Source organism: Bombus fervidus, chromosome 13 (assembly GCF_041682495.2).
Source record: "Bombus fervidus isolate BK054 chromosome 13, iyBomFerv1, whole genome shotgun sequence".
Classification (NCBI taxonomy): domain Eukaryota; kingdom Metazoa; phylum Arthropoda; class Insecta; order Hymenoptera; family Apidae; genus Bombus; species Bombus fervidus.
The window spans coordinates 6,370,558-6,397,557 of record NC_091529.1 but is presented as its reverse complement, the minus strand read 5'-3'; the positions used below and the strand labels follow the sequence as shown (position 1 = coordinate 6,397,557).

Sequence of the window (27,000 nt, the reverse complement as noted above, 5' to 3'; positions counted from 1 at the left end):
AATATATGTATTTTAAAGCGTTTATCAAATTTCGTGAAATTTACACGCAAAATTTGTTGTACGAACATTATTCAAATTATTTGCAAAACTATCATTTTGGAAAAACTTCTATCCTTGAGAGTATGATTTTATTATTTATACCAATTTCCTTCGGAGTCTCTCGAATACTAAATAAAAATCGAAATTTCTTCACTGCTTTAACAAGAATTTTAATGATAATAATAATGTGAAATATCTAATAATGTGTGTGTGTTGTTACTGTTAAATAAAAAAAATCATAAATTATGTACAGTTTAACCCTTGCTATAGATAACATTAAATAGCAGATCATGAATTAAATAGCTTAACTCTTGCAGCGGATAACATTTTTTTCCTACAAATACCTGACATTAATTTATGAAACAAATATATTTCGCTCGATATAAATATGATACACTTTCGTTTTCAAAAAGTGTACATATAATCATCGATCCTAACAAAAATATTAATAAAAATACTTGTCCCCATAAATAAGTAAATTTATAAGAAAAGATCGCAATGGCAATTTTCACCTATATTTATACCAGTTCGCAAATTTCTCGTTATCTCCGATTATTTTGGTGTTACAAAAATCACCGTGATCCTTTGATTCGATGTTTGGATCATATTCAGACGACGTACACGTGTGTCTGATAAAACAGACGTCTAAATCGTCGTCCTGATTACGTAATACAGAATCTTGGCCATAGTCCGAGTAAAATGGCCACAGTTTTCATTCACTCACTCGTTGACCACGATAATCGCGATTTATTTTGTCGTGTTTAATCCCATTGCGGATATTGTCGGCTTTGTTATGGGGGAAAATTGATGGATCGGAATGACGAATTATGAATGATGACACAAATCAAGGGTGGTCATTGGTTCGACAGATGTCAAAGTTGATGTATCGGCCTGTGCGAGATGGAAATCGTCGTGTGCTTTAACTGTTAACGATAACATGTTTGTTATACGAAACGTTGTTACGGAGAAATATACTTTCTCCTTCTTTTCCTTTCTTTTGTTTCTTTTGGTGTTTCGAAAGAATTTCTAGTGATTCTCTCAAATGTAGTGAAGAAAGAAAGATTTGATAGAGAGAAAAGATGTTGAATTTGTTTCATTTTCGAGTATTTTGAAAAAGACTTGAAGAACTGGTTGTTTTAAAGACATCAAAGAAGAAAAGATTTTGGATTTTTCTTATTCGAGGTAATTAGAAAATAAAAAGTTTGATTAACGTCCTCTGTTTTTCCGGTGGTTTGCTCTTTTATTATAAAACTTTACGATTGGGATCTGTGATCACTGTAAATTCCTGATGCAACCTAATCCAAAGGGGAATATTACAAAGAAGTTGAATTTATCAATTCCTGGTTCTACAAAAATCGCATAAACTAAAATTAAACAGACTAAAATAATGTTCGATCGAAATTTACAAATCGGTATACTTGTAGTTAACGCATAATCTACGACTATACACTAATGTATGTATGTAATGTACGAATCTATAGTAGAATAACTCCAATATGACTCAGTATTGTACAATGCGATTTAAAAATAACAAATATTTATTTTATTGCCACTCGATTAATATCTCGATCGTTTCTATCAATTCATTTCAAAAACAAAAATTTCGTTCAAGTATCAACTCGAACTTGACAAATTCGTTTCCTAAGCAAACGAAGATATTCGTGTTTAATGGTTCGATCCACTCTACCGACATGTTCCAGCTCGATAAGAGAGCAGATAAATCTCTCTAATTCAGGGACTTTAACCGTACGATTCTGTGATAATGTTGCAACGATCTCGATCAACAAGAGTACGATACGAAAACAAAATACCGAAATATTACAGAAAAAAATCCCATTTAACAATCTTCAATTTTACGACTTAAGATCCAAGTAAAATCAAGACAAAGTTCGAATAAATAAAATTTAAATAAGATTTCTATCGATTTGAAAGAAAATTCCATCGAAGCAGCTCATGTCCGAAGAATTCAATAAAATATCTAGAAAATTTCATAAAATGACACTGAAACAGTATTGTGTTTTAGAGAATGGAAGCATGTTTTGTTAGCTCAGCTAAGTCGTCGATCTTACAAATTCCATGAAACGATAACGTAGCCTGTTTAATCGATTTGTGGTTTATGCCTCTTAAATCGTGTAAACTTCCGCTTTTTGCGATTTTCGCGACATAATCGACGATAATTAGTGATAAGTCTTATAACGCTACATTGTATACGCATTAGTTAGGAAAAACCAGCGTACATAATGATCGTTGGTATTGTAAATTATTCAGACTTATGTGGTTTTATATTGTTTTTACGATCGCTGTACAGGTATTTTTAACAAAGTTAATGTTACCTTACATTCGCCTTTGGAGGACTACAGTTTCAGATATTAGACTCCTAAATAAAGGTGAACATTAATATGCAAAAATATCGCTTGAAATTTATCGCTTGAAAAACACCTGTAATTAGGTAATACCGCAATGAACGTAACCCTCAATAGTTCGCATATTATAATAATAAAATAAAATTAAAAAAAATATAACTGATTCTTGTATCAAAAAAATATGCAACTTATTCACGCTTGACCTAGACGTGACTAGATTTGATGTGACCGATTATTATCTGGATAAAACTAGCCACGATTTCGCGTCATCATTTTTATTTAACCGTAAACAGGCTTATCGGAGAAACACATGGAGTAACAATATAAACTATCGTGATCTTGCTTCGAATGAAAGATCTAGAAAATTTTATCAAATGTATCTAGAGCTAATTGGGTTATCTATGAAATAATATAAATTTGATATCTACAGCGTGAAAATAAGTACATTGGCTACAAAATGTATCGGCATATGTAGCATTTGCATATTGATTAACCTCTTGTAATCTGTTGCTAGCCTTAGCTTTTATCTGTTTGCTGTTATATCATTGAAACGAGACATTGAATTATTGTACGTGGTGTTTTTTCAGTAATCTACGGTCTTGCAATATATAAGTAAAGTATATCATTGAAATTTGATACTTTGGTACTTTAATTTGAGCCATGTCTGTCTTCGTGTATTTCATATATAGTATGGTAATCCATACCATATATGTTATCCAATATTATGAGGCAAAGAGTTAATTGCACTTGGTTGTGATTCATATGACTAGAAAAATTAGGTACTACGAAAATGAAATTTGATAAAATAATCACTTCAATGAGAAGTAAGGATATGTGCCAATACTTTTTGTATATATATATATATGTAGATCAAAATTGAATTATAGGTAAATCGAATTGTAACAGGAGATTAAGTTAATTAAGAAATAATCTGAAGTTTTAACTGGGATTTCGTGTTGGACTTTAATTAAAAGATTATACGAAATGGTATGAAATGAAAGACAAAAGAATTTATAAAGTATAAGTTGAATGGAAATTTGATTGATAAAATTGAATAGATATAATGAAATTAAAATAAAATTTAATTAAATTGAAACAAAATGAAAGATGAGGAATATGATAGCTAATAATATTTTTATATCGCTATATCTAGCTACTCATTCTCTTAAATGTTTCGTAATAAAAAAATTTAATTCCTTTTATTACATCGATTACGCTAGCAATGCATTAACAAGATAAACATAAGTATAAATTGTATTCCTAAGATGTATTACAATAAGATTTATTATTAATAAATATCTCGTTAATATCTTAACGATTATTACGTTCAAATCGCTTAGGTTTCAGGCTCTTAAGTGTTTCGAAGCAATAAAAGTGGGATTTATACCACTTGAAAGAAAACGAACAATTTTATATATTGACATAGCTACTTGCATTTTCTTATCGATCAATTTATTACAAGTATCAAGTAGGGACTTAAGATGTTTGCCCCTTCCGAAATATCTAGAAACACAGTTCACGTGGTAATCGAGATGTTAATGTAGCTAAAATTACTCACGAATGGTTAATTTAACCAATATACAAATGTCAACTATTATTACCTTTATCCCTATCTCGTTTATAAGATTTACTACATATTTGTGGGCGTATTATCGAGAAATCCCTTCCGTCATACTTGGCCCCGATAAAACGTCATGTTTTCTTCAGTCATTCGTACTACTGTCTGCTTAAACATTCCGTCGAGATTTCCAACTGCAATATGCTGTTTCATGCGTGACGTTTTTAATTCGCTTGTAGAAATAACCGGATAAAATTTGGACGGAAATACCGGTTGTAAAGATATCGTTTTGACGAATTTTGTGCAGGATCCATTTTTGGACGATTCATAATGAAATTCAACAGTTTTAGATTGAATTCTGTCGTATATTATTAATTTCGCAATATTATACCTCAACAAGCTGTTGATTAATTAAATGATATTCGTCAATGTTATAACATGTTGTTATACGTATTTGCTTTTTTACCAGATTGGTATTAGATCTAACGTATCACGTCTTCTTTTTAAGAAATGTCCAATGATAAAAGATTAAGTAAAAAATCAGCTTTGTAAAGGCTACGATAAAGTGGGTAAAGGATAATAAAATCATAAGATCAAAAGTAATAGGTAATAAAGGTATAAAGCCTACAAATCTACTGATCATATTTGCCCAAATAGTATTAAGATAATTATATGATTTTCACATTTAAAGATATCATTTTTAAAGCTAATTACAAATATTCCAACATCTGTTATTTTTATGAAATTACTGTTTTTACATATCCTTTTAATTACTATAGATCTTTTCAAAGCTGATGTGATGAATGGTTTCGGGTGCAGTTTTATTTCATAGTAACATAATATCATTTGTAACTGAGATTAATGTAAGTTATGTAAGTTCAAAGTGTTAAATATTGATCTATATAAGGTACAAACGCTGTAAATATTCTTCATCACGTGAAATAGAATATTAAGTAAAAACTAGATGAGATATCCTTGGATATCAAAGAGTGCAAAATAATCGTAGATGGCATTCCAAGCATGATATACTATGTAATAAACAGGTTACCTCACACATCTAACCGAATTTCGTCCAAACACTTTGTTTATTTACTGCAAATCTTATTACATATTTGGACAACGTGCATACAGACCCTGAAAATGTGGCTTATCTTTTTATCGTTATAAATCATATACATACCTACATAATACAGTAAAGAAGCACGTCGTCACGCGTTGTCAGTCGTCAGTTTCATTCCACGCATCGAAATCTCTTAAACATTTGTGCACTATCAAACAAATTACACTCAATTAAAAAAATACATTCATATTAGATGATCTACCAATTATATTATTCATTTGAAATTGATTCTACAATATCCTTTACTTTGATGAAATTATTAATAATCCTTCTATTAAACAGCCCTATTAGTATTGTGGAAAACTGAGAATTTCGATGTGCTAACTGGTGGCAGGAAATTGAACTACTGAAAGTAGGTCGAATATCCAAATAATCGCAAATGTTTAAATGGACACCTTGTGAAAAACCAGTGTCTTTATATTTGTTTTAAAGCGTTTAAATTGATCGTTATGATAAGAGTCATATAATTATTTAACCAATTATAAAAATTTACGCATTTATATTTTCTCCTAAAAGAGATAGAACTAAAATACGTGGTAATTAATATATATAGAATCCAAAGAAGGCTACCCATGAAAGTTATAAAGCCAATCATTGGATAGCTAACTATGGTGCTCCTCCTTTGGCTATATTTAAAAAATTATTAAATGTAATCTTAAGAGTTGGATGATGGGAGAAAAAAACCATACACTGTAGCTACTTTTTTAAAAATAAAATGCATTCATTTACAATACTAAACGTGTATAAAAACTTTGCTAATAGAAGAATCTTTCAGTCCCAAATTTCTTTGATGAGAAGCAATAACACAGACGTACCGACGCAGATGTACAGTACAAAAAACTTACTCGTGACACATACGTTTTCATCATTAGGAGCATGCGTATTAATAATAGTAATAATTTAGTCCAGTTTTTATTAAAAATTAGGAAGGTCAAGAACTAAGAAGTTGGTTGGAAAACTTGAATAAAGAACTCTAAATGACCACTCGATCATTTAGTATTACACATCGAACGACGAAAAGGTAATTAATCAATGATTTTTCCTTATTCTATATACTCTATATACTCTATAAACAAAGTCAGTTTAGTATTCCCATATTGGTAGAACAATTATAAATAATTTCATTAAAGCAAAGGATATTGTTATTGATATTGGTAGAATTAATTTCAAACTCTGTATTTGAGTATGTATTTCTAAATTTTCAGATTGATTTTAAATATTGCATCATATGCATTTTAAATAATGCGTATAATCATAACGGGTCTCGTTACAGTGTCGCTAATGAAGTTTCAAAATGTTTCATATAACACACATAATATATCCGTAAAGATTTTTATGGTAAAGTATTCAAATACATTTGTGAGCTCGAATAACAACCTTTATTAATAAAGAACAGAATAAGCTTTTATACAAAATAGTAAGTTCAATTCGGCGTCCGTGTCAGATAAAGGTATCGCCGATGCATAATGCGGACAGAATTCTCGTACGTAATAAAACAACCTCGTAAGAGTAAACCGGTGTATTTTAATCAAAGTAATCTGAAGCAATTAGAAATCCCGTGATACTTGTTACAACTGTCTTATCAATTAGGTGCACGACTGTATCGTATGACATAAACAATTATTGCAAAACTGTTCTTAACGCACACAGTTCTATGCTCTTCTCTATACTAACACTTTTCCGTGCACATATACACTAAACTCTATGTAAACAAACGGGGTGGATATCAGGAATTTTCAGAACACTCAGATTTCTTTCCGTTCTTGCTTCCTTTCTCTTTTCTTTTCTTTTTTTTTTTTTTGATCAAGTTTTTCTCAACAAAAGTCTCAAGTACATTTAACTAGAGGGAAAAGCGAAGACAAAGAAGGAGGAAAAAGACAGACAGGTAAGAGTGACAGAGACAAACGAAGCTTTATATCTTATCTGGGGAGAAGACTAATAACTAAAAAGAGAGGAGATATATGCTGGGGCACGATCGATTTTTTGGTCAGTCGTTCGTTCACCACCGAGGGTCGTGCTTGGATCAAAAATTTAGTTATGAAGACTATAAGACGTTTCTAGTGCAACCTTCGTCTTTATTTCGTTCCAGAAGTATCTGCAATTCATCGAATTTGAAAGTAGAAACTTTCATTTAAAAAGAGAAACTTGAAGGGAGAGGAACTTTATAAAAATCGATTATCGATCAATAATAAAAGGTAGAAGATTTTGTACGAGGAGGTGGAAGATTTTCGTGAGGGGATAAAAAAGGAATACCCCCCGGTGGAAAGTCATCGCCAAAATTCGCTTGGGCGATAAAAACGGCGATCGAATACCACCGAGTGTTCACCAATGAGCGTGGCGTACGGTGGTTGCAGACGAGGACAAAACCGTGGAACACGAACAAGGAACAGAGAGTGCTGCACTTTGGCGACCGGGGTCCTCCAGAGTCCCGAATTCTCACCGACACCACCTGACTTCATTACTTCACGTGAGACTAACGTACATCTCCGCAACGTAATCGCAAACCATGGGTAGGTTTTCATGGCGATTTAAAATATAGAAAATACTATCGTATGATGATAACGATGAAGATGATGATAATAATGATCATGGTAGAATGAGAGTAGTGGTTGTATACGTTTTTGATTCTGGATTTTTAGATCTTTAGATTCTTAGATTCTTAGATACTCGAATCATTTTCTTATTTATGAATATGTTTTAAAAAGTTAACAAACATCAGTTTGTATTTTTATGGAACGAGTAGAATAGGAATAGCTATAGCTTTGAGGGTTGATTTTGAATTGTAGATTCTTTAATCTTAATTTTTTTGTTTGTGAGAATACTAAGTATTTGAGAAGTATTAGTTTGCTGTTCGTTTAAGATTATTTAATAATATTTCTATGGATTTTCTTCCATTTACTGATTTATTTTATACTTATATTTTCTTCTACATATTTATTTTTTTTTATTTGTTTGAAATTAGCTGGTGGAATTTTTATGAAATAAATAAAATAAGAATAGCTAGTAATAAGTCTAAAAGTTGATTTTGAATTAGAAATTGTAAGAATCACCACCAGCATTTTTTTAGAGGCTTTCTAATAATTCTTTTTATTTTCTGAAGTAATTATTAGATAAACAATTGCGATCAAATTTAGTAATGATTACTGACATTAACAAACAATTATAAATCGAATTCATTTTGATGGCTGACAAATTGAAAAAATAAACTATTATTATTATTACCGACATTAACATAATCATTTATATCTATGATAGTATATAATAGAATAGATGGATACTATCACCGTACATACATGTTTTACTGATTGCAATACAAGATAATATTGTTGCGGTTTTTCTATTCCTTTCTTAGTACCATTAATGTATTTGCTATCACTGCTTTGCTAGCGATACCATCATTACTAATCAACATATTGATGTAGCTATTAATATAACATTACTCAACCACAGATTTGTTTCTGATAGCAAAGGATAATCGTCTTGAGAAATTATGAAATATATTCATGATAAAAATCTTTGGATATTTAGATTAAAAAAATCAAAATAACGAATTAAGTGACTTTAATCAAACATCATGTGTCTATATTAAAATTTTTTCTATTGAAAATTTTTTATATAGTCGCATTTGATTGATCGTCCAAAATTATTTCGATAATAATTGGGGAGATATAAATCATAATCTTTTATATCGCCGCTAACAACAAATTACACTTTTCTATGTACCAAAAATCTCTTGAAACATTATAGAAATAATTTTGCATAATCTATTAACTGATAATTGTTCATTACTTCATATAATACTTTGTTCATTATCTTGAGCACGTATCTATATGAAAATAAAAATTTTGATATATTTTAATATATTTATCAAAAATATGTTTTCAATCATTATCAAATAAATGTTGCATTGTATGTTATCAATTATTTATTTTTTAATACGATTTAATGTAAAACACTCCACTAAACTTTAGCAAGAATTCAACATTTAGCAAGTAAAGAAAAAAAGCGTTTGTAACGATCATCATCCAAGTAAACTTTGCACGATCTATCAAACATCAATTCTTTAAATATCTTACTCAACGTAAAAATTCCATGGCAAACACGTGTCCACGAAATATACTGATACGCTGATACACTATCGCGATCTTTCTTCAAATAACAATAGAAAACATGATATTTTAAGAAGCTCATAAATCTTTTGGTTTTTGACAGGGCTCGACTTCTTGGCAGACGGAGGTGCCGATTTCGAGCATGCAATCACCGTAACAGGTAATCCATCCTCTTTTCCGTATTGATTAAGTATTAATAGTATATCATCGAAGGAAACCAAAGCTTTATCATAATAACATTTGATTTTAATCAATAGAGATAGAAAATATCATTGTAAAACTGCGTTTACAAAAATGATATTGATTACGAATCAATGATTTCCGGGTACGGAATATACACGATTAATAATCATCATTTCTGAGATGTAAATGAGAATTGAATTTATCACAATTTCTAATTAAATATTCAGCCAACGTGGATTGCTTAAAGATATGTTATATATGCTTAATGACATCTTTTCTTCTAATTAAATTTTTCGTTTAGTTAATTTGAGACTAAATTGATGATACGTATATCTTAACGTTGATTCTAAACATTTTAATTTAGACGTAAATGATTTGTAGTCTTAACGTTGATTACATTTAATTACGTTAGCGGTACGGTTTAAAGTGTGTAAGTATTTGAATAATGAGATCGTAAAACACAGAGGACATCTAGTTCAAAAGCACTGTTTAATTTGAGTATTGTATTTGAATAAATACCATTAACGTCAGCATCGAAACCGGATCAAACTTGTTACTCTTCTTGAAAAATGCTGATTCACGCGGAAGAATGTTGTTCCTTTTGTCTCGATATAATTCTATCATGATTATGATGAAAAAATTTCAGTTATACGTGAATCTTAATCAATTCTCATTTACAAATTGCAAAACTTGAATAAAAGATATTTATATTTTCATATTATCAATTGTTTCTTAAATTCTTAAATGAAAATTTGTCTTTTTTAATCCGGAAATATAAATGTTTATTATTTTAAAATCGTACAACTAATCTCCGAATTACTTTCATCTTCTTGATCTTTGAAAAGTACAGCTATACGCATAAATTCATATTTCACGATAACTTTACATTATACACTGTATTATGATGATATACAAAGTATTCAAACTGGTAAGACTGTTGTTTAATTCCGGTATACCAGAAAAGTCTGTAATCTTTGATAACTCCAAGAAGGAGTTTATTGCCGCTATATAAATTCCTTTTGAGCCAACTGCTCCCAAATAACACAGGCTAGATAATTCGATTAGGATTCATTCTGGATTCTTTTTATTAGTTAAGTATACGCGTTTTGATGAAAAACGAAATGACAAACAAATATGCTTTTCGGAAAATTGTAAAAATATAAATATGTTTCCTTATGCAATAGAAAATATAAGATTATTGTATTTTAAGAAACGTTATAAGAATTCTTACCAAAAGCGAAAAGGTAAATAATGCCATGTTCGATCGATGTTTCGAGTTCTCTGGTCACGTTCATTCCAAATTCATTGTAGCAAAACGAGAGTTGCTCTTCCACATACAAGAAAAACACTAACTGGGGAAATAGCTGAGCTATCATCTTCTTCCTCTAAATTCTGTAATATCACAAAATATTAATCATATGTAATTAATTAACACATACAGATACTAAATTGCAAAAAAATTTTAAATCTTGCAAAAGAAGTTAGTACTTACTTATTATACTTATTCATGAACTCTTCCTAACTTCCTGTCCTAGTAATAAAGTTTAAGGATTTCAACCAGTTTTTCTTATCAGTCTGGCTCAAAGCCATGACATCCAAAAGTGGTGTTGGTCAACAAGTGATCGATGAATTGGACTCTACTCTGAACATAAATGGTACGTCCGTCTTCGTTGTTTCCATTACACCTGGATTAGTTATTGCGTCTAATATAGTAAATCCATCCTTCTCGATTAAATCAATACGATTCATTGGTGCCATTCCGGGAGATGGCTGGTGATCGTAAGTACATAGACACGGTCCTTCCAACCTAAGGCAGTTTCTTTCCCAACAAGTATTCGAGCGGTCTGGGAGTTTCACCCAACTTTCCATCGGCACGCTATTGTTTTTACTTTCTGCATCGCATACATCCTATTATCAGCGATAATCACATATTAGTATAAAATATAAGATTGCACGGTTAAAATATTAAATATCATACCGTGTCGGGTTTATCCGGTTGATCTATAGCTAACGTTTGAACGCTTCCAGTCAATGACGATAAATTTTCGTCGCTATTTCTCCAGCTCTTACCACACTGCTTAGCAAAACCTCCGGGTAAACCGCAAGTGGCAGGTGCGGTAACCATGCACTTTAAATGCATCATTACTTGACATTCGTTGCAAATAGCTGCGCGTTTTCCAAAATGAATAGAATCCAAACACGTGGAGCATTTCCCAGCTCGCATTGGTAGACCGACATCAAATCGATGTGGAATATGGTGTCCAATTCTTTGCGGAGACAAACGTTTAGATGAGATAGTTGATGGTTCTGTGGTATAATTCACATTTTTTATATCAGGTGCTGAGGAGGACGATGGAGCAGACCTTTCTTCGTTTTACGCGGTGCTTCGCAAAATTTCGTCTCGGTCGCTTTTATATCCTTTTGTAACTTCGTTCTATCTTAAATTAGTACATTTCCTCGCGTTTCATGATCGCTTGTTATAGTTGTTCTTCAAGTATTTCGTATGTTCCTCTCAGAACTTCAATTTATAGCTTTTGATCTCTTCTTCTAAGTTTTCGCTTATGTAAATTTGCATCTGATAGTTGCTTTTCCTTTCTTGATAAACTTATCTGTCCTTGCTTCACTGTCTGATGTTCCGCGTTCAAGTTCCCTTTCATTGTGCGAATTTCTCGGTCCAATTTCTTTGTTTGCTCATCTAAAGGCATATCCATTTCTATTATGGACATCATCTCTGTTGTATTTGGTTGTACGGTTTCCATCTTAAGAGTAGTATTCTTTGATTAGTTTAGTAACAGGTGTCTGTTCCAGGCGTCGTAGTAATTCTTTGAAAATGCTCATTTTACACAAATTCTGCTCTTCTTCTTCTTCTTCGAGAAAGAGAGAGGATCCAGTAATCAAAATATTGTTCACCTAAATTTAGAAAATCAGGGAATTATTTCGAGTCAAATTTTAAGCATAATGTTAAAATTACGAGTCGTAAAATGTTGCAAATTTTTCGAGACAACGACTGCAAACGATTATCTTATCTTTTATTCCATTATGCGTATCAGGAAAAAAGAAGAAAGTTGGAAACAAATTAGTGTTGACTCTTATAAGATTTAACAATTGCTTACAGTATGAATCAAAGATCAAATAGTTTCTTGATTGCAACGATAAATCCTTTCCTTGTAACTTCCTTAAGATTTGAATAAATATTTATAAGATTATATTTTTCTTATCAGGATTCGGGAAATTTCATTACATGCTGTTGGCGGTTTGCGGTTTAATTTATATGGATACCGCCATTGGAGTCACGATACTTTCATTTGTATTACCAGCAGCACAATGCGACCTGGAAATGGATTCCACCGCGAAAGGTTGGCTAACAGCATCACCAATGCTGGGTGAGTACCATAAAATCTTTACAAAATTAATATTTTTACGTATTTTTACTTTCTTCGCTTAATAAGTTTAGAATTCAGAAGGGAGAATGTTTGAGAAAATTTTTGAATTTGTGCTGAGGAAGAATTTTTTCCACGGTCAGTTTCCATGTTTTCCTAATAGGAAAATTTTTCAGACCATAAATTTTGATATATTTTCGAAAGAAACTATTTTCCATTGATCAATTTTTAACTCACGCTAAGACATTTATAAAAAATACTATTTCAAATCTCAAATTTATTTAATTTCCTGTCAGAAATATATAATTTTGATCTTTATCGAATGAAATTTCTTTAATATAAATGAATAGCCTCTTAAAAGGGAGCATATTAATCAGACTTGGTATTATAACATTTCTATCTCCTGGTGAATGGAGGTGTCTGACTCATAGCGAATATTTCTACTTAAAGTTTTATCTATCAGCGCTTAACGTGTTTAAGGAAGACAAAACCACATGCCACGCGTGTACCACGTGGAAATTATTTTATTATCAGCAATAATCTATTAGGAAAGAACCAAAGTTAAGAAACCACATGATACTATTTCATACATTTTTCGATCATTCCTTTCTTTCACTGTAAACCATGCGTTATAGAATTAGTTTAAAAATAGAAAACTAACTTTTACTTTCTTATTCATAGGGATGGTGATTGGTTCTTACATATGGGGGTGCCTGGCTGATACCAAAGGGAGGAAAGTTGTGTTAATCGCTACATTGTTAATGGATGGCATTGTTGGCGTTGTTTCTTCCTTTGTCCAGTACTTTTGGGTCTTCCTGATATTCCGTTTCTTTAACGGTTTCGCGTAAGTGTATTGTAATTGAACGTTAAATCCTTTACATCTTATGTTCCCCACCTCAGACACTTTTTATTTTTCTTTTCGTTTTGTTCCTATTTTTATTCTTTTATTTTATATATACAGCGTTACCGGAGCTATGGGAATTTGTTTTCCGTATTTAGGGGAGTTTCAGGCGACAAAATATCGCGAAAAATGTCTTTGTTGGATGGAAATGTTCTGGACAGTCGGAGTCATAGTATTACCACGTGAGTCTCATCTTGTTATTTCATTTATACATAACATTCCTTCTTAACATTGAATAAAGTAAATCTGTATAAATGTTCGCAAATAACAACAGCATCAATACAGTGCGGCGGGAAACTTGGATAATTCGAATCAATTTCTTAGCTCGTCCTTCCATTGCAGATATTCTTCAACAAACATTATTGTAATACGAAGTGGCGAGAAATTTGAATAATTTGAATTGTTCTCTTACAACGTCCTACTTTATTCAAAGTATTAATAATTGAATAATCTAGACAGTTTTATTAATTCACCGTTCTGTTAAAACTGTTAATCAGATTTTTTAATCTAATTAGCTTTGTAATTTAATCACCGTTCTTTCTCTTCGTTTGTTCAGTGATAGCATGGCTGATCATACCGATGGACTTCATGTACGTCTCGGACATGTTCTACTTTAAATCATGGAATCTCTTCGTAGCGCTGTGCGCTCTGCCCTCGATAATGTTGGGCCTGTGGCTGTTTGCATTCCCGGAGAGCCCGAAATTTCTCCTCGAATGCGGCGAAACGGAAGCTGCCCTCGAAGTATTTAAATGGATCTACTCGCAGAACACTGGGAAAGACGCCGACTCTTATCCGGTAATGAAATATACAAAAACACCGAATCCAGATCTTTTCAGATTTTGTTACATTTATTTTCCGATATTGTCCTTTCAGGCCGAACAATCGTGTTTCGATTTTTCATTTGCACTTTTTACTTACATTTCGAACCGACGTTTCAGGTTTGCTCAAAATGCAAGTAAAAAGAAAAGCCAATATCGAAATATCTTGTTGTCGTGAAAATTTGAAATTCCTTTGATTAGCAATTACTAAAATCAACTAATAAAAAATTAATTGATTAACGAGATTAACTCGTATCGTTTTCTTTTTTTATTTCTAACGTCTTGTTTCTATAATCATCCGTTTCGTCTTTCAGGTGAAATCACTGCAAGAAAAAACCAAAGACAAAAGCACGAGGTCGTTGAAACTACACAAACGAAAGGATCTAAAGGTGCTTTTAAAGGAAGTACGTGATCTAACTGCTGCTCTCTGTAAATCGCCATACCTTAGGAACACATTGCTCGCCTGTGGAATTCAATTTGGCCTTACCAGTAGTTACTACACCCTCATGGTTTGGTTCCCAGAATTATTCACCAGGTACGTACATTCCTTCCGAAAAATATTTTTATGTTCCTTCCAGAAGTTACCTGATCGATTTATTAAATCTATTATTTGATCGACTCAGCGGGATTGAACATCTAACTGTTTCAATAGATTCGAACAATTTGAACACGAATATCCTGGCGAATCCACGTCGGTTTGCATAGTATCGTCTTTATCGAGTGATAATGGAACTACAGTCCAGGATTACGGATGCGGCAGTGTAATAGCGCCTTCCGTTTATCTTCACACAGTTTATATAGGACTTGCTTGTATTCCTGGCTCCATTATTCTACCGATTTTCGTGCACAAACTCGGCGCCAAGTTCTTTTTGAGTAAGTATACAATTATCATATGCACGTAGTTCCATTAATTCTTCAGATACCATAAATACATACAGGATGTATCCTAACATATGGGACCCACTTGAAGGGTAGACAAAAGGTACAAGAACAATAAAAAGGAAGATCGTATGGAAATATGTCCTATCAGATCTTGTTTCAGGTATATGTTGAATGATACAGACCGTGATAAACAGTTACGGATTATAATTATTGAAACACAAATGTCTATAATTTTGAAACAAGCTCGGATAGGGTACATGTTTGTATGAACTTTATTCGTTGTTTTTGTGCCTCCTGTTCACTCCTGAACACGTGGGTCCAACGTGTTATGGCACACCCTGTATATACGTGCAATGAATATCATTCTTGTAAATAAGAATAATATTTTAAGAAATATCTCGTGCCTCGTTCCATCCTATAATTAAAAGTGATAATACTGAATTTCAGTCATGTCATTAATGGTATCCGGCGCTGTAACTGTCGCCTTCTATTTTGTGGTCAATGCGACGCAAAACCTAATATTATCCTGCGTGTTCGAGGCACTGACGTCCCTCGGTATCTCGTTGGTCTATTGCATAATCGTCGACATGTTTCCGACGAATCTCAGGTGAGCAATCATGCACACTCTTCTGATTTATTTATTACACGCAACGTGGAAACAAGCAAACGCACAATCTCCAGTGATTTACAATCGTTTCTCAAGTTAATTACATCGGCGACAGCCGAGGACAAAACAAGGACGCAATGTAACGAACGACACATTTACACGCCTTTTAATCGTATAATCTCATAGTTTACCCAATTGCATCGTCGCGGTGTCGTGTCGTTACAACATAAAAAAATAACGTACTATTTGTTCGACCGTGCTACCGAGTCAGTCGCGGAATAGAAAGCATTTTTATATTTCATAATTTTCAGAAATTTCAAAAATTAATCGATATTTCTATATTTTCGAGGATCGCGTGTTGTGGAAAATTTGTATTGTAGACTAGTACTTTATGACTTCCCTAATGAGTCTCTTTAAGGACTTGTAAAAGCAGTCCAGATTCTCATAAGGTTTGGACTGCATACCGCGGAACGTGCCCATTTGGCTCAGCCCGAAGCAGGCCAAATGGACACTGATTCACTCGTCGGTTTGATCGGTCAAGCGAATCGTCACAGAACATAAATGAAGACAGAGAGGTCTAAAACCATCAGTTTCAGGTCTACCCTTGAAAAAGTGAATTGCAATGTTTACGAAACGTCGGTCCAAATTGCAAAATCGAAACATTTGCTTATCCCGAAAAACCAGTATCAAAATATTTCATTCATTCATATTAAATATCATGAGTAGTATACATACTTTGGATATTGTTATATTTTGGGGGATATTTTATATTTTGGTGTATTTTTGAATATTAAAACTATGAATTTTTGAATTTTCAGAGTAATGGCTGCAGCCCTCTCCCTTACCATGGGTCGATTAGGCGCGTTAGTCGGTAACTTAGTATTCGGCTACCTGATTGATTTAGCCTGCGTGGTACCTATAATTTTATTCGCAGCATTTTTATTCAGTAAGTACATATTATAAATCGCCTCTAACAAAGTAATTCATTCAACAATTGAATAGTAAATTATATAAAATTTATAAATATCAATGATGCAAATGATCGAAAACTAATTGTCAAAGTTTATAAATTGAAGATGGATATTTAAGAATATCTCTTTTGAATAACAAACGAAACTTATCATGCTTTTCACTTGTGATAAAGAAAATCATATTTTATTTTTACAATAAGGATGTATGTACAATAAATATACTAATTAATTTTTTATTACTTTCTTTTTAGTATGCGGGTTTATGTCTTTTCTGTTACCGAAAACAGGTAAAGAAACCCTCGAATAATCGAAGAACGACTCGTCTCTTGAAGAGAATCGAGCGATAAAAGTATTTCCAGAAGTGGAAGTACAATTGATACACGTTGAGAAGGATCGTTCTTCTATAGGAGAAGTTCTTGACAAAAATTAGCATTGTATTGCGATAATAATGATCGAAGAAAACAATAAGCACTTCGATACCTGCGAATGTTTCGATTTTTATAAGATCGTGAAGAATTTTTAATAAGGAAAGTCCGTTTTTACTTCGTGCAACAACGTGTAAATTTGTGTAAATATATAATATTTATTTTATTTTGTGTATCATCTTGAAGATGATCGGATACTGTAATCATAAATTAGATAAGATAATGTACAAGCGCGGTTAACTATGTTCGAATTGCGCGGCAAAACGAGTTAGGTGAATACTTGATAAAACGTTTACAAATATAAAGCCAAGAGACGCTGTTTAACGTTTATAATTCTTTTGTTCGATTTAAAACACCTGTATTCCTAAACTAATACGAATAAATATAATTTTAACATATTCCACGCAACATACATAATTACTTCATGCGTGCTCGATTTTAATATCGAAAATCACACATACAATGTAATTTCAATCCACAAACACTTTAATCATGTAAAAGTTAATATTAAACATTAATATATTTAATGTCTATACTCATCGTTGTTAATCATAAATAGCATAGTATAGTGCCGTAAGATGCTTGGTCTACTTTGTATTTCTCTATTCTTACTGCCTCTTCTGTACAAGACATTAAGTAACATATGAATGATATTTCTATGTTTACATATGCAAATGGAATTTCTATTAATATTATGAAATAATTATCAGTATTATGAGATAATATTTCAGAAAGTGGAGAAAAATTTTAAATATACACAATAGAATGAATGTTAATATAAAAGTATATTAACAATAGTATGAATAGCATAAATTTTATTTGAAATTTATAATCGTACATTGATTAGACTCGAGTGCTTGTAAAACAAAACACATAAATCCCAAGTACACACGTACTGTTTATGGAGAAATTTTTAGAAAAATATTTAAGTACACAAAGTAAATATGTAAATATAGAAAAGTACTTACATTTATATTAAAATTCTATTCTGACACTTGAATTCTTTCTTGGATTTCAAACTGAGCAAGCTCCATTCATTCACTAATCCAGAGGGCAGTGCAATCTGATAATTTTGTCGCCATCTATCGTGAATATGATTCTTGAAAATCAAACAGAATTTTGAATTACAAAATAGAGTTTGATCCGCAATTATAGATTTGATAACTATTTAACTGAATAATTGTACTGTTATAAATATCTATTACATAAGGATATTAGGGTGTATTATCAATAATTTTCATAACAAAACTCTTCCTATCTTCTCTGACACACTCTTACTCGATAAAAATAAAATTGCGCTTGCGCGATCACCACCAATTGCCAATGCGGCGCCAAAGTACCACGTGACCGTAGTTAACGGCTTCCATGCCCGCAACCGTTATAAATACGCTGTGGTTATGAATACGATAGTGTAAAACAAAACGTGTAGCATTAAATATAACATTTTCATGATGTATAACCATACAAAAACGTTGTTATACAACCGAAGAACATTACACACTCGATAAGATCGTGTTTATTTGTGTTTTTAAATTCATGCAGGTTACAAATCGCGGGAATTTTGCAAAGTTTAATATAGAGTATAGGCATAATAAAAGTTTGATTTAAACTTGACTAAATTATTGTTGATTCGTTCTTATATTTTCATGTATCAATCTCGATTCTTTCGATTAGTCTAGTCAATGAGATGGATACATTGATTGTTATGAAATAAAACATTTTTTAACTGCATGTTCTGATAGTTTATCTAACAAAAGTGAGATAAAAAATATTCAAAATTATTTGACCACAAATGAACAATAAAAAGAATGGATTTTGAGAGCAGAGAAAAGGAATTTGAGGAACGTTACAGAAAAATCTGTGGGAAAAATAGACGATCCACCACTAACAATGAAACTCAACAAGAGGAAAAAACGAGAAAAGTGGAGATATCCAAGAAAGAGAAAGAACAGTTGGAAAAAGAATTAAACGCAGCAAAATGTGATCTGGAAGTAATTCGGCGAAGTCTTGGTAAAACTATTACCAAAATTCCTTTAACAATTTTGTCTATATCTATTTTAATCTGGTACATTCTGTATTTATAGGTGGTGATAGAAGCACACATGCATCAGACTCAAATGACCAATTTAAAGATGTTGAGAAAGACTGTTCTTCCTTTTTTGAGTTTAAGTTTCATAAGCATCATTCCTCTCAATCTGAAAAATTCTCTAAAGAAAAAAGTGAATTAGAAGCACAATTAGATAGTAAGAAGAAAGAGATTCAAGAGAAACAAAAGAAGATATTTGAATTACAGGAAAAAATCAGTTGCATGGCGCAATTAGAAGCTCAGCTCCAAGAAAAATCAAAAAGATTGGAAGCTTTCAATAAAGAGAGAGATGTTCTTGAAAGAGAATTAATTGCAACAAAGTCAGAGTTAAATGGAATAAAAAGAACATTAGGTAAATTGACTTACAATTCATGTGTAGAAATTTTAAGCAATTTCTTTTTTTCAATTTTAACTTCTTCATCTATTTTTCTTCCATATAATCTAAATTTCAACATTATCACACTTATATATTACTACATTAATCAATAGAAAAATCATGGAATTTTTTTAATTAGCCCATGATTATAATTCATTATAAAATTACTGTATTATTTTTAAGTATCTGATATTTAATTTCTAAAATTTTTTAATCATATTAAAAATGGCTATTATTACATACTTAGATATAGTAGTAATTGTAAATAATAGAATCTTTCATGTATATATAAAACTATGTTTTATTTGTATATGTGAAACTATATACAATGATTATTTTGTAATGTCAGAACTAGAGCGTCAAGAAAGAAGAGATTTAGAAACCAGAGCTTTAAGCTTGATAAAAGATGCTAAACGTAAATGGGAGAATGCAGAAAAGGAAAAAGTTGCACAATTGAATAAACATATAGAAACACAAACTGTAAGAATCACAGAATTATGTACTAGTAACAATGAGATGAGCTCAAGATTGCAAAGAACAGAATGTGAACTTCAGACAGCAAATGCAGAATTACATAAACTCAGAGTATTTCAGGTTAGTAAAATATATGTACATATATATAGTGATACATAAGTAATATAGTACATACATATAGTAATATAGTTTAGTATAATTTAACTAATTTAAATTTAAAGGAAAAATATTGAAATAATTATTTATTTTATTAGATGCAATATAAAGAATCACTAGCCAAAACAAGAGAACTGAGTCGGCAAAGTGTTCAAGGTGTTGAAACTAAACTGGAAGAAATAGCTACACGTTCACATAATCAATTAGCTGAACTTAGAGCAAAATTGGATTTAGAAGTTGCCAAGAATACAGATTTAGAGACTAAGCTAAGAAATGAACAAGATTCCAACCATTGTCGTCAATCAAGGTTGAATGTTGCTTTAGAATTAGCTCAAAATGAATTGAAAGATTGTCAGGAACAATTACGTAGCATACAGGCTACAATACCAGCCAGAGATGCAGAGATAGAAGCTTTAAAAAAACAATTACAAGATAGGGCAAGGCAGTTAGATAATGCTATAGCATCAGAACAGGCAGTTGCGACAATACAAGAACAATTGGAAATGTCAAAACTTGAAAATGAGCAACTGAAACAACAATTACAAGTGATAAAGTCTGATTTAAATGAAACAATGATGAACTTGGAACAGAAGGAAGCCCTTGCTCTGAACTTAGAACAAGCTACACAAGATAAAGCCGCTTTACAAAAAAGATTACAGGATTCTCTCCAGAAAGAAGAGGAGCATTTGCGTAAGGTTGGCAATTTAGAAGAATTATTACGACGCTTGGAACAGAGCGTTACTAAACTAGAATCAGAGAATGCTACTCTTAAGATGGAAACCATACCAAGTACAAATAGGATGTCTATAATAAAAAAAGATACGCATTTAGAAGAACAAATGAAGAAATTAGAACAAGACCTCCAAACAATGAAAGAAAACTTGAATGCAGAACGTCAGACAGCGAAGCAAGCACAAATCAATTTATGGAAGAAGGAAAAGGAACTATCGGATGCAAATTTAGATAAACGAATTGCAACGAGGGAAGCTAAGAAGGCAGAAGAAAGAGTTAAAACATTACAGGAAGAAAAGCAAAAGCTGACCGAAAAATTAGATCATAAAATAAAAGAGGGAGAAGAGAAGTCAAGGAAGCTACTTAAAGAGTTAGACAATGCAAAAGCGTCATTGAATGATATTACAAAAGAATCTACTAGAAACAAAATGCAAGCTGATTCGGCCCAAAGGGCGTTAACTGAGACCAATCATCAAATAGAAGAATTACAGTCTTCGAGTGCTTCTTTACGCAGAGAATTAGACGCGGCGCGGAAGCAATCGAAAGTAAATCAAGATCGGGTCGACAGTTTAAGTAGTGAAAACAACCATTTGACGCAGATCATCGCAAAACATACTGATGAAATACGTGAATTGAGATCAAAGATAGATAAATTAGAACAAGAGATTAAAGGCTATGAATTGAATACTGAACTTTTGAAAGAAACCTGTACAGTACTTGAAGAACAACTAACAGATTACGAAAGACTAACAAGTGATCACGAAACACGAGAAAATATACTAATTCAAGATAAAATGAAGTTACAAAAGGATCTAGAAGCGACTGAGGTGAAACTTCGCGAAGCACAAACCGCACAAAACGAAGAAAGGTCACTGAGACTGGCAGCAGAACGGAATATCGAGAGACTTGCATCGGAGATAAGCGATATAGAGAGCGAAAAAAATAATTTGATAGCTCAAAGAGATCAATACAAGAAGCTTGTACAAGACTTAAGCGAACAAGTCGAATGTTCGACAAATAAATGCGCGGAATTAGAATGTGATCTTTCAGAAATGAAACGTGCTTTAGATATCACTAAAGCAGAAACAAGGGTCGTTAAAGAAGAAAGTAGTCAACACTTAACGCGAGTTCACGAATTGAAAGAGGCGAATTTCGTGTTGATGAATGATTTGCAGAATAGCATAGATCAAGGTCAGGAACTTCGGATGAGGATCACAGAATTGGAAAGCATCTTGGAGGAAATGCGGCAATTCTATCAGGAAAGGGAAGTGAAAGCCGAGAGTACCAGACAACAACAAACAAAGTTGATAGATTACTTGCAATTTAAATTAGAAGAGTGCAGTAAGAAGAAGAAAACAGTATGTGATAAAATACTTGGTACTAAGCAGAAAGAGACTATTCCTCCTAGTGGTACTGGAATGCCAGTTGGATATCGCGAATTGGAAAACCAGTTAGCGAAAGAACGTGCCAAAGTTAAAACATTAACTGAACAGTTATTAACACTGAAAGCTATCCACGCTTCGACCTCCCCATCGTCTCCCTCCGCACCGGATATAAAAAACGTGAATTATACCACAGAACCATCAACTACCTCATCTAAACGTTTGTCTCCGCAAAGAATTGGACACCATATTCCACATCGATTTGATGTCGGTCTACCAATGCGAGCTGGGAAATGCTCCACGTGTTTGGATTCCATTCATTTTGGAAAACGCGCAGCCATTTGCAACGAATGTCAAGTAATGACGCATCTAAAGTGCATGGTTACCGCACCTGCCACTTGTGGTTTACCCGGAGGTTTTGCTAAACAGTTTGGTAAAAGCTGGAGAAATAGCGACGAAAGTTTATCGTCATTGACTGGAAGCGTTCAAACGTTAGCTATAGATCAACCGGATAAACCCGAAACGGTATGATATTTAATATTTTAACCGTGCAATCCTATATTTTTTACTAATATGTGATTATCGTTGATAATAGGATGTATGTGATGTAGAAAGTAAAAACAATAGCGTGCCAATGGAAAGTTGGGTGAAACTCCCAGACCGCTCGAATACTTGTTGGGAAAGAAAGTACCTTAGGTTGGAAGGACCGTGTTTATGTACTTACGATCACCAGCCATCTCCCGGAATGGCACCAATAAATCGTATCGATTTAATCGAAAAGGATGGATTTACTGTATTAGATACAGTAATTAATCCAGATGTCATGGGAACAGCAAAATCGGACATACCATTTATTTTTAGAATAGAATCTAATTCATCGACCACTTGTTGGCCGACACCACGTTTGGATGTCATGGCTTTGAGCCAGACTGATAAGAAAAATTGGTTGAAGTCATTAAAGTCTATTACTAGTCAAAATATACTGAGTAATGTTCATAGAAGTAAAAAATATGAAACTATATTAAGACTAGCAAAAAATCAAGTGAGCAATCTTGTTTACCTTCAAACAATTGTATTTATATTAAATTCATTTTTAACATATAAATATTTTATAGTTGGATTTAAATTGTGCCGTAAATTTGACAGAAGAAAATGTACTTTTATTGGGTGCAGAAGAGGGTCTGTTTTCGTATAGCGGTGCTAAATCACGAACTCTTACTATGATTCGTGGAGTGAAAAAGGTGCACCAGTTAACTTTACATCCCCATTTAGGAATAGCTTTAATGATAGCTGGTGAAAATAGGCAATTAGTATCTTGTAGTCTAAGGCAATTAAAGAGTAATGCAGTGGCTGCCGAATGCTCAAGGCCAGCAATTAATACAAAGGCAGTTTTAACTGGCACTGATAGCTACCATTTATATCAATTACAACGGGATATGCTTTGCGCAGCAACTGAGTCCCATGTAATGTAGGTTTTCTGATACAGATATGTTTTCATTTGATTTTCAATATCATATTTTATATAAAAAACTTGTTATGTTGTAAATATAGATTACTTAAATGGTACATTGAAGATGATTCTGGAGAATTTATTGTAGTCCGTGAACTTGAAACATCCGAACCATGTAGTTGTGCTATATTTACACAAAATATTCTTATAGTAGGATGTAATAAATTTTTCCAAATTGATCTTAAAAATTATTGTGTTGATGGTAAGTAATAAATACTATTTAGGTTATTTACTGAATTCATTCATTCCATGCTATTAATAATTCATGGTGTTGCAGAATTTCCAGAAGAAGATGATAGTTCAGTCAAAGCTACACTATCAGGAGTAGCCAAGCTAGGCATTTTCCCAGTTTGCGTTTTAAACGTTTCTCTTGTACCTGGAAAAGTAGAGCTTTTGCTTTGTTATAATGAATTTGGAATGTTTGTGAATGAAAGTGGCCAAAGAACTCGAAACATTGATCCAACATGGAATCATTTACCTTTTGCTTTTGGTAAGAAATCTTGTAACATTTCTTAGAATACAATAATCTTACATGCTGCATAAAAAATAATATTTGTATTCTTACAGCTTTCCGAAAACCATATTTGTTTGTCATTCATTTTTCATCCGTGGAGATTGTAAAACTCGATCAAGATACATATACTTTGTCAAAAAGTCCAGAACGAATTTTAATCGAGTTATCTAGTCTACGTTATTTGGGAGCTGCTGGCTCAAAAGGAATTTATATAACGACAATGAACTCTTTCTTGGAACTATTAAAAATTGAAGGATCTTCTATCATACCCGAATCAAATGGCAGTCTTACCAGTTTAGATACTTTGTGCGTCATCATAATACTGTATATTTAAAATTGTCGTGAAATACGAATTTATTCATATTGGTGTATTTTACAGAAATCAAGAAGACGAAAGCAGTTCGGAGTTCAGTTTTACGTCGAGTTTAATGGAGGCTTTAGATGGTCAAGGGAAAAAAGTACATTTTACCGGTGTTTCCAAATATTAATACATACTGATATTAAAAATAATAAAAATTCTATTTTTGATATAATTGTAGGAATTGCAAAAAAATTGAGATCAAGGCTGTAAACATTTTGTAACAATTAAGAGAAGTATGTTTTAATCAATATGTTGCAAGCTGTGTTTTTGTACACTTAATTTAAATATTTCATTCTTGCCAATACGTAACCGATAATTAATGCATAATAAACGAATGTACTCGAATCTTTTGTTTAAACAGGAAATTTTGTTTTATATTTACTTTGTATTTAATTTTCTTTTAATTAAATGGTTACGTAGAGTCAGATCTCAAATGTTTGTTATACAGGAAAACTTGTATTGTGTAGTATTAATCAACCAAATGTATTTATACGTGTCTCAAAAGTAATATGTATTTTACTTTGTACAAGCTTCATTAGCTTTTCCAGAGATCTGAAGTTAATACTTATAGTACTACTTAATGCATAAATTAAGAATCGTACTGTTAATACTATAATAGTATCGTTATTTAAAAAGTGACAATAATATATTTTCGAATTTCTATATTGATGACAAAAATTTTGTAATTTTGTATTGTAAAATAAAATACTATTATTAATAGAATAAAGATTTATATGAAAAGAATCAAATATCTATGTTGTTACTTAAGTGATCATTCATATTTTGATAACTGATGTTATCATGGTCATTTTACGTTATCAGTTTTTTAATTAACTGTTCGTACAATTTCAATTACGGCTAATACAAAAGAATATCTTCGGAAGCAATACTGAAATAAATGACTGACTACCGTATACTGTACTATTTTCTAACTATATTCCACGATAATTTTTTAATAATTACATACTGGTTCACTAGATACGGATTAAATTATATTTTTAACTTGATTTTTATATACACAGAAATTTAAACACATCTTTATTGCACATCTTGAAACATATTATGTATGCATAAATGATTCAATAAAATAATCCAAAACAAAAAATGTTGTGCATCTATTATTTCCTTATTAAATGAAAGAAACTTTTAGGACAACCTAATATAATTTTATTGATACCAAAACTACAATATTATGTTATACGATAGAAAATATATTAAATATTAATCAATGCGTTACAGTAAGTGGTAGATTGAACAGTTTCCGCTTTTCTCCGTGAATATTCATTATTTCAATACTACAAATGTCAAGGGTGGCCGGATGTTGCATTATTGTACATCATTATGTATGCATTCTGTTTGTGCCCATAATTGAATTATGTATGATCCATTTTGTTCTATTACTACAAAACAGATCATACATAATTCAATAAAATAAAATTAAGTAAAGTTGCATCTATTAGTTTCTTATAAAATAAAAAGAACTTTTGGGGGAACCTAATAATTTTATGGAACAGAAAAGACATAAGTTTTTAGGAAGTCATACTACTATTTAATAGAATATATTGTCACGTGAGAAATAAAAAATGAGAACTAGATCTGGCATATCAGAATATGCTAATTCTATGTTCATATAAAATAAAAATCCGAGAAATTATTGACATCACTTTAATATTTTTTCAGTTCTGACTTAATATTCAATTTTATTTGATAAAATTATTGCGTGCATAAATAGTTAATTACTTATTATTTTCCTACCTTCTACATTGTTATTAATAAAACAAGATTTTTCGTAAAAGAAGAAATAATTTTTAATATTGCATATTGATTAATTACAAAAATTCATTATAAAAACGTAATATTCTCGAATGATTTATACCAAATAAGTAACGAAGTGAATAAACCCTTATTAATTCCTTTTTTCTTGTCCATCAATATATATATTTTTTAATTCATCGAGCTCTTTGGACAACGAGATTGAGGCCATCATGACATGAGACCAGGCCATAAGATTTTCAGGGGTCATTTCGACCGGTAATCGTTATACAGATTAACT

At 31.8% G+C, this 27,000-nt stretch overlaps 3 protein-coding genes and 1 long non-coding RNA gene across 5 annotated transcripts; 3 read left to right on the top strand and 1 right to left on the bottom strand.

Annotated features, from left to right (window-relative positions):
- Positions 1-4,716: 4,716 nt before the first annotated feature.
- LOC139993901 (uncharacterized) lies at positions 4,717-6,894 on the top strand. Its single transcript, XR_011801484.1, has 3 exons — positions 4,717-5,432; positions 5,856-6,101; positions 6,286-6,894. It is a non-coding gene; the product is annotated as an uncharacterized lncRNA (long non-coding RNA).
- A 554-nt stretch (positions 6,895-7,448) lies between these two features.
- Positions 7,449-17,754, top strand: LOC139993885 (synaptic vesicle glycoprotein 2B). Its single transcript, XM_072016044.2, has 11 exons — positions 7,449-7,590; positions 9,293-9,349; positions 12,594-12,755; positions 13,434-13,596; positions 13,714-13,835; positions 14,210-14,448; positions 14,786-15,006; positions 15,124-15,344; positions 15,801-15,960; positions 16,779-16,906; positions 17,183-17,754. The coding sequence occupies exons 1-11, from the start codon at positions 7,587-7,589 to the stop codon at positions 17,236-17,238; spliced, it is 1,533 nt and encodes a 510-aa protein (XP_071872145.1). The 5' UTR covers positions 7,449-7,586; the 3' UTR covers positions 17,239-17,754.
- LOC139993899 (citron rho-interacting kinase-like) lies at positions 10,941-11,722 on the bottom strand. The gene is made up of 2 exons (XM_072016060.1): positions 11,351-11,722; positions 10,941-11,280 (listed from the first exon to the last, which is right to left on the bottom strand). The coding sequence occupies exons 1-2, from the start codon at positions 11,594-11,596 to the stop codon at positions 10,984-10,986; spliced, it is 543 nt and encodes a 180-aa protein (XP_071872161.1). The 5' UTR covers positions 11,597-11,722; the 3' UTR covers positions 10,941-10,983.
- A 139-nt stretch (positions 17,755-17,893) lies between the features above and the next one.
- Positions 17,894-25,688, top strand: LOC139993876 (citron Rho-interacting kinase). 2 transcript variants are annotated; one of them, XM_072016012.1, is made up of 11 exons: positions 17,894-19,366; positions 19,441-19,794; positions 20,168-20,412; positions 20,547-23,087; positions 23,158-23,604; positions 23,678-24,030; positions 24,114-24,274; positions 24,350-24,562; positions 24,640-24,892; positions 24,966-25,044; positions 25,126-25,688. In XM_072016012.1, the coding sequence occupies exons 1-11, from the start codon at positions 19,165-19,167 to the stop codon at positions 25,141-25,143; spliced, it is 4,866 nt and encodes a 1,621-aa protein (XP_071872113.1). In that variant the 5' UTR covers positions 17,894-19,164; the 3' UTR covers positions 25,144-25,688. The 2 variants fall into 2 exon arrangements, with proteins under 2 accessions (XP_071872113.1, XP_071872112.1); XM_072016011.1 differs by having other exon boundaries at positions 24,966-25,688.
- The last annotated feature ends 1,312 nt before the right edge of the window (positions 25,689-27,000 follow it).

Coding starts and splice junctions, on each gene's coding strand:
- LOC139993876 (XM_072016011.1), top strand. CDS start 19,165: ATGGATTTTGAGAGCAGAGAAAAGGAATTTGAGGAACGTTACAGAAAA. Junction 19,367..19,440: donor AGTAATTCGGCGAAGTCTTG/GTAAAACTATTA, acceptor CTGTATTTATAG/GTGGTGATAGAAGCACACAT. Junction 24,563..24,639: donor TCATTTACCTTTTGCTTTTG/GTAAGAAATCTT, acceptor GTATTCTTACAG/CTTTCCGAAAACCATATTTG.
- LOC139993885 (XM_072016044.2), top strand. Junction 15,007..15,123: donor TTCCCAGAATTATTCACCAG/GTACGTACATTC, acceptor CTGTTTCAATAG/ATTCGAACAATTTGAACACG. Junction 15,961..16,778: donor ATGTTTCCGACGAATCTCAG/GTGAGCAATCAT, acceptor TTGAATTTTCAG/AGTAATGGCTGCAGCCCTCT.
- LOC139993899 (XM_072016060.1), bottom strand. CDS start 11,596: ATGCGAGCTGGGAAATGCTCCACGTGTTTGGATTCTATTCATTTTGGA. Junction 11,281..11,350: donor AACCGGATAAACCCGACACG/GTATGATATTTA, acceptor CGCTGATAATAG/GATGTATGCGATGCAGAAAG.